General features: G+C 39.1%; 1 protein-coding gene across 6 annotated transcripts in view; it reads right to left on the bottom strand.

Annotated features, from left to right (window-relative positions):
- The window catches only part of OPHN1 (oligophrenin 1), a 268,324-nt gene that overhangs the window by 102,235 nt on the left and 148,561 nt on the right, over positions 1–17,528 (bottom strand). For 4 of the 6 annotated variants that reach the window (XM_075835641.1, XM_075835640.1, XM_075835643.1 and 1 more), the window contains 7 exons: positions 15,229–15,330; positions 13,565–13,675; positions 11,142–11,246; positions 10,451–10,580; positions 10,239–10,265; positions 9,930–10,030; positions 188–279 (listed from right to left, as the gene is read on the bottom strand). In XM_075835641.1, coding sequence (XP_075691756.1) covers positions 188–279; positions 9,930–10,030; positions 10,239–10,265; positions 10,451–10,580; positions 11,142–11,246; positions 13,565–13,675; positions 15,229–15,330 — 668 coding nt within the window. The remainder of the gene's footprint in view (positions 1–187; positions 280–9,929; positions 10,031–10,238; positions 10,266–10,450; positions 10,581–11,141; positions 11,247–13,564; positions 13,676–15,228; positions 15,331–17,528) is intronic. The other 2 variants (XM_075835642.1, XM_075835644.1) reach the window with 1 other exon arrangement.

The raw sequence follows: 17,528 nt of genomic DNA on the forward strand, positions 1-17,528 counted from the left end.
TATGTAGACGAAAAAAATAAAAAAAGTTATAGCTCTTTGAATGCGACTATAGAAAAACTAATAAAATAGCTTGGTCATTAGGGCCTAAAATGGGCTGGTCACTAAGGGGTTAAACGAAATAAACGAAACAATATAGCTTCAGAAGATGAAGAACATATACACAATGATGTAACATCTATACACTTACCTCTCATTGGTCTCTACATCAAAGCAAAATCTCTTATCAATAGAGTCACTTTTTCTTCTTGTACAAGATTTAAGTGTCAGTTCTTGGCTCACCTACACAGGGACACGAGAAACAGGATAGTGATCACTGGTTGTCTAGAAGCAGCAAATAGGTGAGCAACAATGTGCAAGGGAGACCGGGAAGACACTGGTCGACCAGACAAAATCACAAGAGAATAAAGTGGCAAGAGAGCAGTGAAGAGAGAAGAATGCAAGAGAAAATAAATGTGATGTAGAGAGCAGTAAATAGAGCAGGTATAAGAGGAGAGCAGCACTATGGAGAAGAGAGTGGTAAGACAATAGTGAATACAGCAAGTATGAGAAGAGAGATCGCAAGGGAGAAGATATGTGAAGAAGAAAGCGGTAAGACAGAAGTCAATAGAGCCCAAAACAACAGCAATAAGAAAGAAGGTGCAACAACAATGCACCAGCCACAAGAATAAAAACCGAACTAGATGGCAGGAATAAGACTACAATGACTGTCTCCTCCTGACAGATGGTGAGGCAGGATTATAACACAGGCTTTCCTTACAAACAGGATTAGATTGTCAATACGGACACAATGACACAATCTCGAAAATATGCTACTTTGTACAAACACCAGAAGAAACTGTACTTAATTATGGAATATAAAAAACAAAACTTTAGAATATAGGATTATGAGGAGAATGAGAATATACTTCATAGAACTGTATTATTAATGCAAGTTAGGCTTGTATATTTTTCTTTTCAAAATGAAAAGATTTTCTCTAATGCAATCTGCTCACATTTTAGTCTCAAAATATATAGACTAAGGCTGGGTATATACGCAACGTAAAAGTATTGCAGATTAGGAAGAAAAAGCTGCTCCTTTGAACGGGCGCTCAGGTGTGGATTGTACTGATATCTTCACAAAATCGTCAGGGTGTATTTTCAACGATTTTATTATTAAAAAAGAACAATATAAAATTCGATTGCTGCGACGCGTTTCAACCACGCACTGTGGTCTTCATCAGGCATATAAATTTGGTTACAATACATCATCTTATATACTTGTATCATATGCTTCACTTCCAGGTTAAACTGGCAAGGTGAAGGTTCATCATGGGCGTTTCAGCACAGGTGTGTGTATGTTTTTTCCTCAGACTGATTTTCTCTTAATTGCTATTTCTCCTCTTTTCTACCTTTTAACCAACTATTTTCTGCCAAATGGTAGATATTCTTAGCTTTAGTATAGAAGAAGATTAATTTTTTGTATATATATATATATATATATATATATATATATATATATATATATATATATATATATATATGTTTATATGCAGGTGACCGTATATTTCAAAAAAATCATCATCGTCCGCGTATTCTCGCCGCTGACAGACAGTGTTAGTACTCTTAGTTTCTTTGATAATTGTGTTTATTCTTTTTGATAGTTTTGATGCTATCCTTTATTCTAACTAAGATAATTGTGTTACTGGTAAAAAATGCTTCTAGTTTCATTGCTGTTCGTTTGAATCTAATTATCGGGAGCCAGGCGATCCTGTTTTATATATATATATATATATATATATATATATATTTGATTTTAAGAAGAGAAATATTCCCATTATTATTTATTCTTTGTAGGTGTATCACACTCAATCTTATCCTATCATTTTGAATACAGATGTCATTGTATTTTAATAGATCGTTCAAACTACACTTGATGAATTTTTTCATTGAGTCCGTTTGGGCTCAAGGTCCCAAATTTAAATATCCAGAAGGACTCCCTTTTATTCAGGGTAGAGATTCTGTTGTGTGTTTTAACATTTACTTGTTCGATTGGGGAAATTTTTATTTTAGAAAAATCAGATGAATGGTTATATAGTAAATGCCTTGATAAGCTATGTTTGAGAAAACCGTTTTTTGCATTAAAGCGGTGACCATTTAATCTCTTTCTTAGTGTTTGGGTTGTTCTTCCAATATATTGCAATCCGCACTCACATTCAATCATATAAATTACATAATCAGTTTCACAGTTCATATAAGTATCAATTTCAAATATTTCTTGTGTTACGTTTGATGTAACTTGAGTTTTTCCTTTGTTAATATTAAAACAACACAAACAGTTTCTTTTCCCACATTTATGGATCCCTGCTGGTTTATAATAATGATCTTGGGTAGAGGTGGGGATATTCGTTTTCAACCTACTAGGTGCTAATATATTTTTAATAGTTCTCCCCCGACGGAATGTTATCCCTGGTTTTATAGGGATAATTTTATTTAAAATCGGATCGTTTAAAAGTACATTCCAGTGTTTTTGCAATGCACTTCTAATAACATTATGATCTTTATTAAATGTTGTAATAAAATTGTTTGAATGTCTTTTCTTTAAAACATCTTTGTTATGTGCTATATGTACTCTTTCTACAAGGCATGCTTCTTGAGATGTATCTAAATTTTTTTGATACGCATGTTTAAGGAGATCTTGAGGATATTTTTTCTCCTCAAACTTTGCTTTGAGGATTTTGGATTGTTCTTTGTATCCATTAACTGAGGAGCAATTTTTTCTTATTCTCCTATACTGACTGTGTGGGATATTTGTTATCCATTTTTTATAGTGTGCACTTTTGAAATTTAAAAACCTTTTTTTATCTGTCTTTAAAATGTGTTTTTGTTAAAAATTTATTATCCGAATGACTGATTTCTAAATCTAAAAATATTATTTTTTCTTTTGATATATTTTGTGTAAATTGTATTCCCCACGTATTCTTATTTAAAATATTTATGAAGCTGTTCGCTTCCTCCCTAGTACCAGACCAGATTAAAAAAAGATCGTCAATATACCTTTTATAATAAACAATTTTATTCCGATATATATGAGCATTCTCTATATGTGTTGATTCAAAATGCCCCATGAATAGGTTGGCATAGCTAGGGACAACTCGTGTCCCCATAGCTGTGCCCCTTATATGTTTATATAATTTCGAATTATGTTTAAAAATATTGTGGGTGAGAATAAAATGTAATCCTTCTAATAGAAAATTTTACATTTTATTCTCACCCACAATATTTTTAAACATAATTCTAAATTATATAAACATATAAGGGGCACAGCTATGGGGACACGAGTTGTCCCTAGCTATGCCAACCTATTCATGGGGCATTTTGAATCAACACATATAGAGAATGCTCATATATATCGGAATAAAATTGTTTATTATAAAAGGTATATTGACGATCTTTTTTTAATCTGGTCTGGTACTAGGGAGGAAGCGAACAGCTTCATAAATATTTTAAATAAGAATACGTGGGGAATACAATTTACACAAAATATATCAAAAGAAAAAATAATATTTTTAGATTTAGAAATCAGTCATTCGGATAATAAATTTTTAACAAAAACACATTTTAAAGACAGATAAAAAAAGGTTTTTAAATTTCAAAAGTGCACACTATAAAAAATGGATAACAAATATCCCACACAGTCAGTATAGGAGAATAAGAAAAAATTGCTCCTCAGTTAATGGATACAAAGAACAATCCAAAATCCTCAAAGCAAAGTTTGAGGAGAAAAAATATCCTCAAGATCTCCTTAAACATGCGTATCAAAAAAATTTAGATACATCTCAAGAAGCATGCCTTGTAGAAAGAGTACATATAGCACATAACAAAGATGTTTTAAAGAAAAGACATTCAAACAATTTTATTACAACATTTAATAAAGATCATAATGTTATTAGAAGTGCATTGCAAAAACACTGGAATGTACTTTTAAACGATCCGATTTTAAATAAAATTATCCCTATAAAACCAGGGATAACATTCCGTCGGGGGAGAACTATTAAAAATATATTAGCACCTAGTAGGTTGAAAACGAATATCCCCACCTCTACCCAAGATCATTATTATAAACCAGCAGGGATCCATAAATGTGGGAAAAGAAACTGTTTGTGTTGTTTTAATATTAACAAAGGAAAAACTCAAGTTACATCAAACGTAACACAAGAAATATTTGAAATTGATACTTATATGAACTGTGAAACTGATTATGTAATTTATATGATTGAATGGGAGTGCGGATTGCAATATATTGGAAGAACAACCCAAACACTAAGAAAGAGATTAAATGGTCACCGCTTTAATGCAAAAAACGGTTTTCTCAAACATAGCTTATCAAGGCATTTACTATATAACCATTCATCTGATTTTTCTAAAATAAAAATTTCCCCAATCGAACAAGTAAATGTTAAAACACACAACAGAATCTCTACCCTGAATAAAAGGGAGTCCTTCTGGATATTTAAATTTGGGACCTTGAGCCCAAACGGACTCAATGAAAAAATTCATCAAGTGTAGTTTGAACGATCTATTAAAATACAATGACATCTGTATTCAAAATGATAGGATAAGATTGAGTGTGATACACCTACAAAGAATAAATAATAATGGGAATATTTCTCTTCTTAAAATCAAATATATATATATATATATATATATATATATATATATATAAAAAACAGGATCGCCTGGCTCCCGATAATTAGATTCAAACGAACAGCAATGAAACTAGAAGCATTTTTTACCAGTAACACAATTATCTTAGTTAGAATAAAGGATAGCATCAAAACTATCAAAAAGAATAAACACAATTATCAAAGAAACTAAGAGTACTAACACTGTCTGTCAGCGGCGAGAATACGCGGACGATGATGATTTTTTTGAAATATACGGTCACCTGCATATAAACATATATATATATATATATACAAAAAAATAATCTTCTTCTATACTAAAGCTAAGAATATCTACCATTTGGCAGAAAATAGTTGGTTAAAAGGTAGAAAAGAGGAGAAATAGCAATTAAGAGAAAATCAGTCTGAGGAAAAAACATACACACACACCTGTGCTGAAACGCCCATGATGAACCTTCACCTTGCCAGTTTAACCTGGAAGTGAAGCATATGATACAAGTATATAAGATGATGTATTGTAACCAAATTTATATGCCTGATGAAGACCACAGTGCGTGGTTGAAACGCGTCGCAGCAATCGAATTTTATATTGTTCTTTTTTAATAATAAAATCGTTGAAAATACACCCTGACGATTTTGTGAAGATATCAGTACAATCCACACCTGAGCGCCCGTTCAAAGGAGCAGCTTTTTCTTCCTAATCTGCAATACTTCAAAACCGCAAGGAGAGGAGTTCCTGATACGAATTCACCCCATGCGGTTATGGCTCCAGAGGCAAGCACAGTGTGATCAAGCGTGTACAAGCTACAAAGTTAAGTTGTGCTGGCGACATTGCACAACTCACCAAGGTGAGCTCCATTCATTAAGTTACTCATTATCTTACAAATACCAGAACGATATCACCTTAGAGGAGCGCCGTTTTTTTTTCTCTTTTTTACCCCCCTTTTTATCTTAAGACGCAACGTAAAAGAACACAGCATATCTGTAACGTCCACAGCCACCGACTGTCGTACTAACTTACCGCCTGACGGCGGCAGCCTTGGACAAGTGAGTGCTGGGCGGCATCTCCCTCCTGAGAGATGCCGGCACTCACTTGCGCATCACTGTACTGGCTCCCGTAGGGTTCTCGCACCTAGCCTTAAAGGGCCAGTACACTCACATGTCAGAAATCTGTAATTAACCCATAATTCCCCTGGACTATAACAAGGGCTCTGCCCTTTCACTCAGTGCCTGAGTGTTGTGTTTAACCGTGTTAGTCTTGCAAACGGTCCCTTAGTGTTTTCCTGTGCTATACCTATTTTTGTGTCCTTGAAGAGTTGGAGTCGTGAGCTGCCTGAGTCCCATGCCTGCTGTGTTACACAGCACCTGGTGTCTGCTGCCAAGATCCCATCATCTGGAGTGGCCACGCCGTCAAGGCTTAAGGTCCATAGAGCGTTTTTTGGGATTCGCCAACTTCTACCGGCAGTTCATCCCAAACTTCTCTTCACTGACAGCTCCCATCTCTACCCTCGCATGAACGCAAGGTGTGCACTCGAGGCATAATCTGCATTTAATAGCCTTTAAAGTGCCTTTACGTAAACCTAAACCCTCCACCATCCTCATATATCTCGACAGTTTTCGTTGAAGGTTCTTCATTGTTTATGGCCACCATCCACAAATTCCTCTCCCGGTGTCAGCTACGTCCCAGGTGCCCGCAACGTACTCTGCATTCAGGAACTTCCTGCAGATTTGGCAGCAAACCAAATCCTCTATTCTTCTGGCGGTTGACCGCATGAAGCGAAAGGCAGACAGAAGGAGAAGAGAGCCGCCTCAGTTTCTGCCGGGTATCAAGGTCTGGCTGTCCTCTCGGAATATCCGGCTGAAGGTGCCATCATACAAGTTTGCTCCCAGGTTCCTTGGATCCTTTGAGATCCTACAACAGATCAACCCTGTCTCCTACAAGCTTCGGCTGCCCCCCACCCTCAGGATTCCCAACTCCTTTCATGTTTCTCACCTTAAAGGGAATGTGTTGCCAGAAAAACATGTTTTTTTTTTTTTAATTAAACATTTAGTGTGTAGGTGATTAAACATTGTTCAATTTTTTTTTATTTTTTTCACGACTCAGGAAATATTATAAATTAATTCTAATTTATAATATTTCCCATTGCTGGTCACTAGATGGAGCTATTCCCGAAATTGCAGCATTGCAAAATTGGGTAAAAAGCCCTCGCTCTAGTGAGCTCTCAGCATCCCCCCCCTCCTTTATCCTGGCTAGTGCCGGGATAAACGAGGGGTTTGAACGGTCTAACCTCCTACACTGTGTGTTGCCATTTTTTTAGCTAACACACAGTGTAGTAGGTTTACATACAGTAGTAAACGTACACAAACACGAACATACATTGAAATCTCTTACCTGCTCCTGCCGCCGCGGCTCCCTCCGGCCCGTCCGCTCCGTCTGCTGCCGCTGGTCCAAGTGCACAAGTCCGGAAGCCGCGACCGGAAGTAGTAATATTACTGTCCGGCCGCGACTTCCGGTCCACAGGAAAATGGCGCCGGACGGCGCCAATTTCAAGTTGGACTGTGTGGGAGCGGCGCATGCGCAGTTCCCACACAGACGGCGTACATAGAAGTGGATGGGACGGGACCCGTTCGCAGTCTCTATGGGACTGTGGCTGCCGTATTCCATGTCTGTATGTGTCGTTAATCGACACATACAGAAATGGAACAAAAAATGGCAGCCCCCATAGGGAAGAAAAAGTGTAAAAATAATAAAAAGTAAAACACAAACACACAAATAAATATAAACGTTTTTAATAAAGCACTAACATCTTTAACATATTAAAAAAAAAATTGAGCTGACACTGTTCCTTTAAGCCTGTGGTCCTGAACCGCTACACCAAGACTCCTAATCCTGCAGTTGCCCCTAGAAGTTCATCAGAGGTATTCGAGGTCAAGGAGATCTTAGACTTCAAGAGGATAAGAAGAAAAGTCTTTTATTTGGTGGATTAGAAGGGGTTTGGTACAGAAGAGAGGTCCTGGGAGCCAGAAGAGAATCTCAATGCTCCTACCCTTATTAAGAATTTTCTCTCTCACTCTGGCCTCAAGAAGTGTGGGCATAAGAGGGGGGATACTGTAATGCCCACAGCCACGGACCGTCGTACTAACTTACCCCCGACGGCTGCGGCCATGGACGAGTGAGTGCTTGGCAGCATCTCCCTCCTAAAAGACGCCGGGTGCGCGCGCATGCTCGCGCCCGGCCTTAAAGGGCCTGTACACGCACATGTCAAAAATCTGTAATTAACTCATAATTCCCCTAGACTCTAAAAAGGGCTCGGCCCTTTCACTCATTGCCTGAGCATTGTTGTGTTTACCCGTGTGAGTCGTGCAAACGGTCGCTTAGTGTTTTCCTCTTCTCAGTGTTCCTGTGCCCTGCATCCTGTTTTATACCTGGTTTCGTGTCCTTGAAGAGTTGGAGTCGTGTGCTGCTTGCTTCCAGGCGCGCTGTGTTACATAGCGCCTGGTGTCTGTTGCCAAGGTCCCATCTGAGCCTAGCCATTACTACCGTCTGAACTACCACAGGTACCCCATGTGCTCGGACTATAGACTTTGTCGTGGTACCCTGTTTGGCCAGCTGCTATCCCGCTACGGCCCAACAAGTCCACAAACCCACCCATCGTGACAATATTCAACCTAGAACCCGTAGGGAATTCCACCCCAAAAACTGCTCCAAATTGTGGTGCAGTTTTTCGGGCGGAAACCAGCCGTTGTCATAGCGTGCATCCCGGACTCCTGGGATGACGCTGCAGCCCTTGTGACCGCTGCAGCCAGTCACATGTAATGAAATGTAATCCCAGGAGGCAGAACAGAAGAACGTGTCACTATGACAATAGCCAAGGGTAAAAATTTACCTTTTTATTAATTTTCAACCAACATTTTCTCATTTGAAATCTTCGCAGCGGAATCATAGCGTTGCAACCACGAAAGTCGCAAAACACTTGCTCTTTGTTGTGGGTTTTACAGCCCCATTGAATTCAATGGGTAAAATCCTCAACAAGAAAGCAGCGAATCCGCACAATAAATCAGGACCATGTAAAGACATCCACCAAAAATAACATACTAAAGCGCTGGAGATGATCTTGAATATTTAATCAAGAAAGATGCCTTCTAGTGACAACTGCTGGCTTGTTTTTTTTTTTTTTAGTAAAAAAAGCTAAAATGAGTTTTGCCTGGGAGACAGCCATTAAAGGGAATGTCTCATGTATTTAATTTTAGTTTCACTAATCAAATGAAAAGCAGTAGAAAAAAAATGTGTTTATTTCTTTGAAATGTTGTAGCTATTAATTTTTAAAAACGTCCCTGGGCGGCCATATTGGAGGCATATGCTTTCTTTCTGTATTCTGTAACAAATATGTTCATATACTAATACAGCCCCTCTCCACAGAGACCAGGAACGGGAGCCTTTATCTCTGTGTATAGTGTTTCCCTGCCTTTTCTAGGCCTTTAGAACTACAATAGAGCTCTTATGTGCCAGTAAATTCCCTGCCCTGTAATGATGAGTTCACTTTGCGGAGTTTGTCCCAGTCTACACAGCAAAGATGAAAAGTGAGCTGCATACAACAGGTTATGTATGTCAAGTCAAGTAAGTGTTGAAAATGTTAATATTTCTGTATATTTTTTAAACGAACCATCACATCCAAAAATAAAAAAGGATTTATAATAAAAACACCACCAAAATTAAAAAAGGGTTATATAGGAAAACTTTCTGATGATAAATTCCCTTTACAGTTACACATTATCACACAATTGTACGTAACAGGTGTTAAGGAGTTGTATGGAGCGGGCTCATGGGCCGAGCGGGTGTCAGATGTATGTTACAGATGACACCTCACTGCAGCGGGAAGAATCAAAGATCACTTTGATTCCGCCTTTTTGGCCCCTTAGCGTGATCACACCTTCTACACTGCCTGGCCCTGTCAATCAAAGAAGGAAGGGAGGGAGAGATGGAATGAGGATAGAAGGTAGAGCAGCTTGGAGCAACGATGATGCCCTCGTTGCTCCAAAAAGCTAATTTGCATATGAAGAATAAAGTTATTATCGCTGCAATGAAGCCACACATCTGAAAAATGAAAACCGCGTTATATTCACGTGAGGCTACACAATATTACTGCGCTGCTGCTTTGATAGGCCTATTTCTGGTGACAGAATCCCTTTAACTTGTAAGGAGAATTTTTACAGACTTCTCAAAATATTGGGAATCCCTTTTTTCCCGCCAATAAAGACTACACTTACCTGTCTGGAACCTGGCTTCTGTTCTACTGGCATCATGCTTAAGATCTTTCCTTCCTTCTCATATTTGCAGTAATACTTCACCCAAGTAAGGCCTAGAGCCCCTGGAATTCATAAAGAAAGAAGAATATTTTACTTATCTCTTTAATAATCCTTCCCGTCCAATGAAATCATGTTTCTCTGTGATTGACTGACAAAATGGAGTAGCAATGGTAATGTGCAAGCAATGTAAGCAAGTCCACCCAAATGGCACAGCAAATGGAGTAGTATTAATGAACATGAACAGACATAAAAATACAATTAGGTTTGAACCTTTGCAAAGTGATAAAACATCCCTCCCTTAGTAGGCAAAAAGGAAAAGAAAAGAAGAAAGGATATAATGACATTCGATATAAAATCTGCAAGAAAATTACCTACAACATTTATCCCATAAATGACTGGACTGTGTGCCATTACTGCTTCAGGGAAAATAAACTATTATTTTATTACAAGTATAAAGAAAAACGTGTTCAATGCCACGTTACTTTTTTCTTGGGAGTACAAGTATCCTTCGATGGTACTCTGTCCCTTTAGTTTGCAAATCATAGGTGCATCTGTCATCCGCTTTTTCAAATCCTCCAATTCTTCCCGTGTACTGCTGAAGTGATTGCGTGTCTGTGGGGGAAAGTAAACTTTTCAGAGTAGCTGCAAAAAAAAAATATTACTTAAAAAAACATAAGAAAAAAACAAAAACAACTACTCAAATACTTGAGATTCAGCCTACTGTGAGAGAGGTGAAGAAGAGAACCCAAATCATAGTGAAATTGCTCTGGTCACTTCAGCATACTTAATGTATTATTGCTCTTTAGGATAGGGCTACACTGCGACTTTTCGTCGCTTGTAAGACATGCTAAAGTCATATAGTGCAGCTATACTACAATGCCACCTCAATGTTTCCCTGTTGGAAACAAGGTAGCGAACAACCTTCCACCATCACAAGAAAGGTCTGACTTTACACAATGGTCACAAAGTCCCATTGGGAAACACGGATTGTGGTAATGCTGTGGTTAACTATGATTGACACTGCAAGTAGATTTTATAATAAAGTAACCAGCATAGCCTGAAAAAATATGGGAATATCTACTTGTATGAAATATTGTCTGCTACCTATCATAGCCAGTCATCTGCCAGGTCCACAGAATGATCTACTTACATATTAGAATATACAGCACTTACATTCTGAAGGCTGAGCTGTAGCTGCTGCTTGTAGGGTAAGAAGTCCTGAGTCAATTCAAATGTGAGGCTATTTGATGTAAACAGACAATGCAAGAAGGCCAGAACCTGAGGGGGGAAATCACATTCAATAGATGATGACGATTAAAACAGGCATACATAGGACTCTGTATTCTTAGACGTGTGCCTCTAACCAGCCCCTTCCATTGATGAGAACTCTCTTGGGAGAGCAGACAGACTCTCAAAGTACCGATTGTATTTGTTACACGTTAAACATTATAGAACTGCTTTAACCCCTTTGTAACCAATCTATTTAAGTTTTTCTATCGTCTCATTCAAAGAGATTTAACTTTGCACCGATACAGTTATATGAGGGTTTCTTGTTTTTGCGGGACGACTTGTAGTTTATATTGGTACCATCTTGGATTAGATTAGACTTTTTATCACACTTTTTTTCAGGCAGGATTTACGGAAAACAGCAATTTTTGAATTGTTTTTTATTTTATTTTTTACGGCATTCACCTTTTGGGTTAATTAATGTAATAACTTTATAGTTGGGGTCCTTACGGACGCGGCGACACCAAATATGTGTAAAGTTTTTACTTATTTTTGTAATAAAGCATTTTGTAAGGGTAAAAGTGGGTATTTCATTTGTTTTCACTTATTTTTTTAATTAACTTGATTAAACTTTTATTTTTTTACTAGTCGCACTAGGGGACTTCCCTTTGCGATCCTCAAATCACTTTTATAATACACTGCAAAACTTCTATATTGCAGTGAATTAGTGCCTGTCCATGTAAAATGGACAGGCATCTGATAGGCCATGCCAGAGGCATGACCTAGCAGGCATTCACTACAGGCAGACCTGGGGGCCTTTATCAGGCCCCCCAGCTGCCATAGAAACCACCAACACCCTGCGATCTTACTCAGGGTGCCGGTGGGGTGAGAGAAGGAGCTCCCTCCCTCTCTCCATAACCACTCAGATGCGGCACTTACTATTGAGTGCCGCATTTGAGGGGTTAAACTGGAGAGATTGACACCGATAACTATCTCGCCTATTCGAGCAGGGCTGCTCCCAGCCTTCAGCTACCGGAGGTAGCTGAGAGAAGGGAGATTTCATGGCTCCCTGCTCGGTTTGTTTATTCCGATGCAGCGCTGTGAAAAGGTGTATGCATTGGAATAAAGCCCATTAATGGCCGCCGAGAAAAGGAGTATTGGCAGTCACTAACGGGGGATCTGTCACTAGTTTATTAATTCCCAATCTCCTAACTAATCTAATAGGCGCTTTGCTGATGATAATGACAGTGAGATTATTTTTTCAAAAATGTTTATTATTTGCAAAGTTATGAGCATTTTTCTAAATATGCTAATGTTGCTATACTTGCCAAATAGGAGGGGACTCTTTCTTTTCACTCTGGGCGGTATAATGTTTTCTGTATGTCGCTGTCCATTCAGTTCTCCTCTTCCCAGCCCAGCAACATGGCGTAAAGTTAAAGTATTCAGCTTCCATTCCCGACTGTGTATTCAACTGGTGATACCTCTGGTTATTTTACAGGTAGAACTGGTGCCATATGAAAGATTAGAATCTCATCTTTCATAGGGCCACCAGAACCACTGTTCTAGGTGGTCCACAGCTTGAGATCTAGCTGTTTTACGTGATCCCCCTTCCCTCCAGCCTCAGTCTCTCACACTGTGTGAAGCAGCTTCATGCTGATAGGAAAGTGTCAGAGGCTGTGAGGTAGCTCCAGCTCAGGAGAATCGCTGCAGTTTACACCTACTTGCTAGTATATCCTCATTTGCATATTTAGAAGAAAAGCTAATAACTTAAAATAAACAATTTTGGACACAATTTTCACTAGTATATTAGTGTGACAGGGCCTATTAGATTAGCTAGGAGATAAGGCATTACTAAACTAGTGACAGATCCTCTTTGAAAATTAGTTGTTCTGCACCAAACCATACTCCGATGTTGTCAGGATTATACATATAAAGGATTTCTGTCCATATATTAGTAAAGCAGTAGTGTAGTTCGCGCAAGTGTACCCTGCCTAGAGCATTTTTCGCTTCAAAAACTTACCCTACGAGAAGAAAGCCTTGGCTTATTAGTTACATTCTACCTATCTCCTGCAGTCAAGAAATAATAATAAAAAAAGACTAGAAAAGCTTATGAGAAATGTCCAGGATATTTAGGAGGATACGGAGTGCAGATTCTGCTGAATTAACATCATGTCAGTGTTTATTACATTGTTCATACACTTTGGTTATATATGTACATGGAAGGAGGTCAGCAATTCGATGTCACACAATAAGATCTTTACATGAGAAACGTGGGTATTTTTATGTACCACTGACAGATTCTAGTTCATTTCAATGTATCGATCACTATCTCAGATCACCACTAAAAACACAAGCTCTAAATCCTTTACCGGCTCCACAACACTGAACTTCTTGCTCTCCTGAACCTCCTGGATTTGATAAACATATTCAAGTGAAGATTCATAGAAGTTCTGCTTCTCTTTGTCTACTTGTAGGTCTGCCTGAATTGGAAGAAGAATGAATATTGAATACGGATAGTGAAAAATCGTCTGCTTTGCCATTTAAGTTATAATCACTGTGCATGTGTAAATGGATCATAAAGAGTATTTTTTTTTAGGGATGAAATGTACCTAAATGTAGTTTTCTGACATTCAATGGGGGTGTATGAATGTTCATCTTAGCTGGAGAGGAGTTTTAAAGGATTTACAAATCACATGAAAAGCCCTAGAAGTATGATCAGTGGGTATAACAGCTATTACAACCAAAAACCCCTAGTACGACAGTGCCCGATGCTAGCGGAGAAGTAGATGCACATACAAAGGTCACTCTCCATTGAAGTATTTGTGAGATACAGAATACAGTTTTCTTCTTAACTACTACAGACCAAACCTAACATCAGTCACCATGTAGTGTACTGAAATGTATCAATACTTATTTCTCTAGGGGTAAGTTCACACAGAGTTTCTTGACACGTTTTTTTGACGCGGAAACCGCATCGGAAAACGCTCCAAAAAACGTCCAAAAACGCCGCCCATTTATTTCAATGGGAGGCAGACGCGTTTTTTCCCCCGCGACCGAAAAAGCCGTCTCGCGGGAAAAAGGAGAGATGTCCTATCCTCGGGCTTTTACGTCTCTGACCTCCCATTGACATTAATGGGAGGCAGAGAAAGCGTATTTTGCGGCATTTTTTACCCGCAGCGCTCAATGGCCGCGGGCAAAAAAATGCAGCGAAAATCGGCATGCAGGCAGAGCAAAATCTTGCAGATTTTCTGCCTGCAAAGAACTCTGTGTGAACCCAGCCTATGGGCCCTGTTTACACATAGTTTTTTGCAGGCAGAAAATTTTGCCTCAAAATTCCGTTTGGAATTTTGAAGCAGATTTTGATCTGCCTGCACGCCGTTAGCCGCGTTTTTCGCTCTTGCCCATTGAGCACCACGGGCAAAAACGCTGCCAAATACGCTTTCTCTGCCTCCCATTGACGTCAATGGGAGGTCAGAGACGTAAAATAACCGAAGATAGGGTATGGCACTTCAACACGAGCCGTAATTTCAGCTCGCAGGAAAAAAACACCTCCGCCTCCCATTGAAATCAATAGGAGGCATTTTTTGGAAGTTTTTTGGAATGTTTGCCGACTCACGTTTTCTGCCTGTAAAAATCAGCTCCAGATTTTTTTAAGTGGTTTTGCACCACAGGCGTTTTTGTGATGCGTCTGTTGCCGCAAATTTTGCCACATCTTTTAACTCTGTCGTTAACAGGCAAAGGAAAAGAACGCGAGCGGTTTTCGCCATAAAACGCATCAAAAAAATAAGTAAAAAACACTGCGGGCGTTCGCGACGGCTCCCATTGAAATGTTTTTCAGGTGGAAAACGCCTAAAAAATAGGGCATGTCGCTTCTTTTTACCACGAGCGTGTTTTTCCGCCTCCACCTCCCATTGAAATCAATGGGAGTCAATTCAAGTAGTTTTTTGCCGCGGTAACGCATAAAAAAAATTGTGAGATCAGGGCCTAATTCACCTACCAACCAAACAAGCTGCAAAATAGATTCTTGCCTTACCTCTTGGAGCTGAGCTTCCTTCTTTTTGGAAGACAGATGTAGATGTTTATCCAGCAAAGAGTAAAACTTCTCACTGTCCCTATCAAACTTCTTTTTTCTTTCCTAAAATGTTAGTAAATATTTTTGTTGGTTAATAACCTCTGCTTACAAATTCAAGGCTTAAACAACACCTTATAAAAGGTATGAATTACTAGCAGATAAATCTCTTTACAAATTTTATATTACGCACACACACACACACACACACACACACACACACACACACACACACACACACCGCATTGCAGAATGTAATATATATATATATATATATACACACACACACACACACACACACACACACACACACACACACACATGTGTACACACACACACTGTGACAGACCATGTGGGCAGGTTGTGGATGGGGTCTATATTTCCCCAAGATTTCTGTCTTCTGCTATCTGAAAACAACCAGGGAATAATTCAGCAGAGAATGTGGTTCTCCCTCTGCAATAGGTTTATCTAAAACCTGGAAAAGGGCCTGGTTGTTGGAGTGGGGAGAGATGGGTGGGTCCCCACTCCATCCACTCAGTCCTGGTCTTGGGCTGTCTAGCTATTAATCAGGGATCAGGTGTGATAGCCCTTTAAAAAGGCTGCAGTTCAGTCACACTCTCTCTCAGCCTGGGGAGAGGAGCTTGTGAGAGGTTGTATGGGCTGCATGGTTTATGGTGCCAGGCATTAGGCCTGCACTGTGTTAGTTAGGATACCTACTGTATAGTTAGTGCCGGACAGGCATAGAGTTTTCTTTTATTTGTTTTCTTTTCAATTTCATGTACAACCTGTAAATAAAACTGGCTGAGGCCAGTAGTACCACATCTTTGCTGTGCGGACTGAAATTTACTGGCGTGTTTGATACCGAGTGCCCGTCTACCCCAGGAGACGACTGTCCCGCTACCTAGTTCCCTTAAAATATAAATAAACACACACATTATATATATATATATATATATATACATACACATATACACACACACACACACACATATATGTGTGTATATATATATATATATATATATATATATATAATGGATTAATACATTCTTCAATGCGTGTGTGTGTGTGTGTGTGTGTGTGTGTGTGTGTGTGTGTGTGTGTGTGTATCTATAGATCATGTTTTATGTATAGATATATGTACGTTTCATTTGTCCAGCCCTTGTCTACACGAGCGTACGTACGTACGTACGTACGTACGTACGTACGTACGTACGTACGTACGTACGTACGTACGTACGTACGTACGTGTACACTACCGTTCAAAAGTTTAGGGTCACTTAGAAATTTCCTTATTTTTGAAAGAAAAGTACAGTTTTTTTCAATGAAAAGAACATTAAATTAATCAGAAATACACTCTATACATTGTTAATGTGGTAAATGACTATTCTAGCTGCAAACGTCTGGTTTTTAATGCAATATCTGCATAGGTGTATAGAGGCCCATTTCCAGCAACCATCACTCCAGTGTTCTAATGGTACATTGTGTTTGCTAACGGTGTTAGAAGGCTAATGGATGATTAGAAAACACTAACCCTTGTGCAATTATGTTAGCACCGCTGTAAACAGTTTTGCTGTAAAGAGGAACTATAAAACTGACCTTCCTTTGAGCTAGTTGAGAATCTGGAGAATTACATTTGTGGGTTCGATTAAAATCTCCAAATGGCAAGAAAAAGAGAGCTTTCATGTGAAACTCGACAGTCTATTCTTGTTCTTAGAAATGAAGGCTATTCCATGCGAGAAATTGCCAAGAAACTGAAGATTTCCTACAACAGTGTGTACTACTCCCTTCAGAGGAAAGCACAAACAGGGTTCTAACCAGAGTAGAAAGAGAAGTGGGAGGCCCCGCTGCACAACTGAGCAACAAGACAAGTACATTAGAGTCTCTAGTTTGAGAAATAGACGCCTCACAGGTCCTCAACTGGCAGCTTCATTAAATAGTACCCGCAAAACGCCAGTGTCAACGTCTACAGTGAAAAGGCGACTCCGGGATGCTGGCCTTCAGGGCAGAGTGGAAAAGAAAAAGCCATATCTGAGACTGGCTAATAAAAGGAAAAGATTATTATGGGCAAAAGCACACAGACATTGGGCAGATGAAGATTGGAAAAAAGTGTTATGGACAGACGAATCGAAGTTTGAGGTGTTTGGATCACACAGAAGAACATTTGTGAGACGCAGAACAACTGAAAATATGCTGGAAGAGTGCCTGACGCCATCTGTCAAGCATGGTGGAGGTAATGTAATGGTCTGGGGTTGCTTTGGTGCTGG

The sequence above is a fragment of the Rhinoderma darwinii genome, chromosome 8 (genome assembly GCF_050947455.1).
Source record: "Rhinoderma darwinii isolate aRhiDar2 chromosome 8, aRhiDar2.hap1, whole genome shotgun sequence".
NCBI lineage: Eukaryota > Metazoa > Chordata > Amphibia > Anura > Rhinodermatidae > Rhinoderma > Rhinoderma darwinii.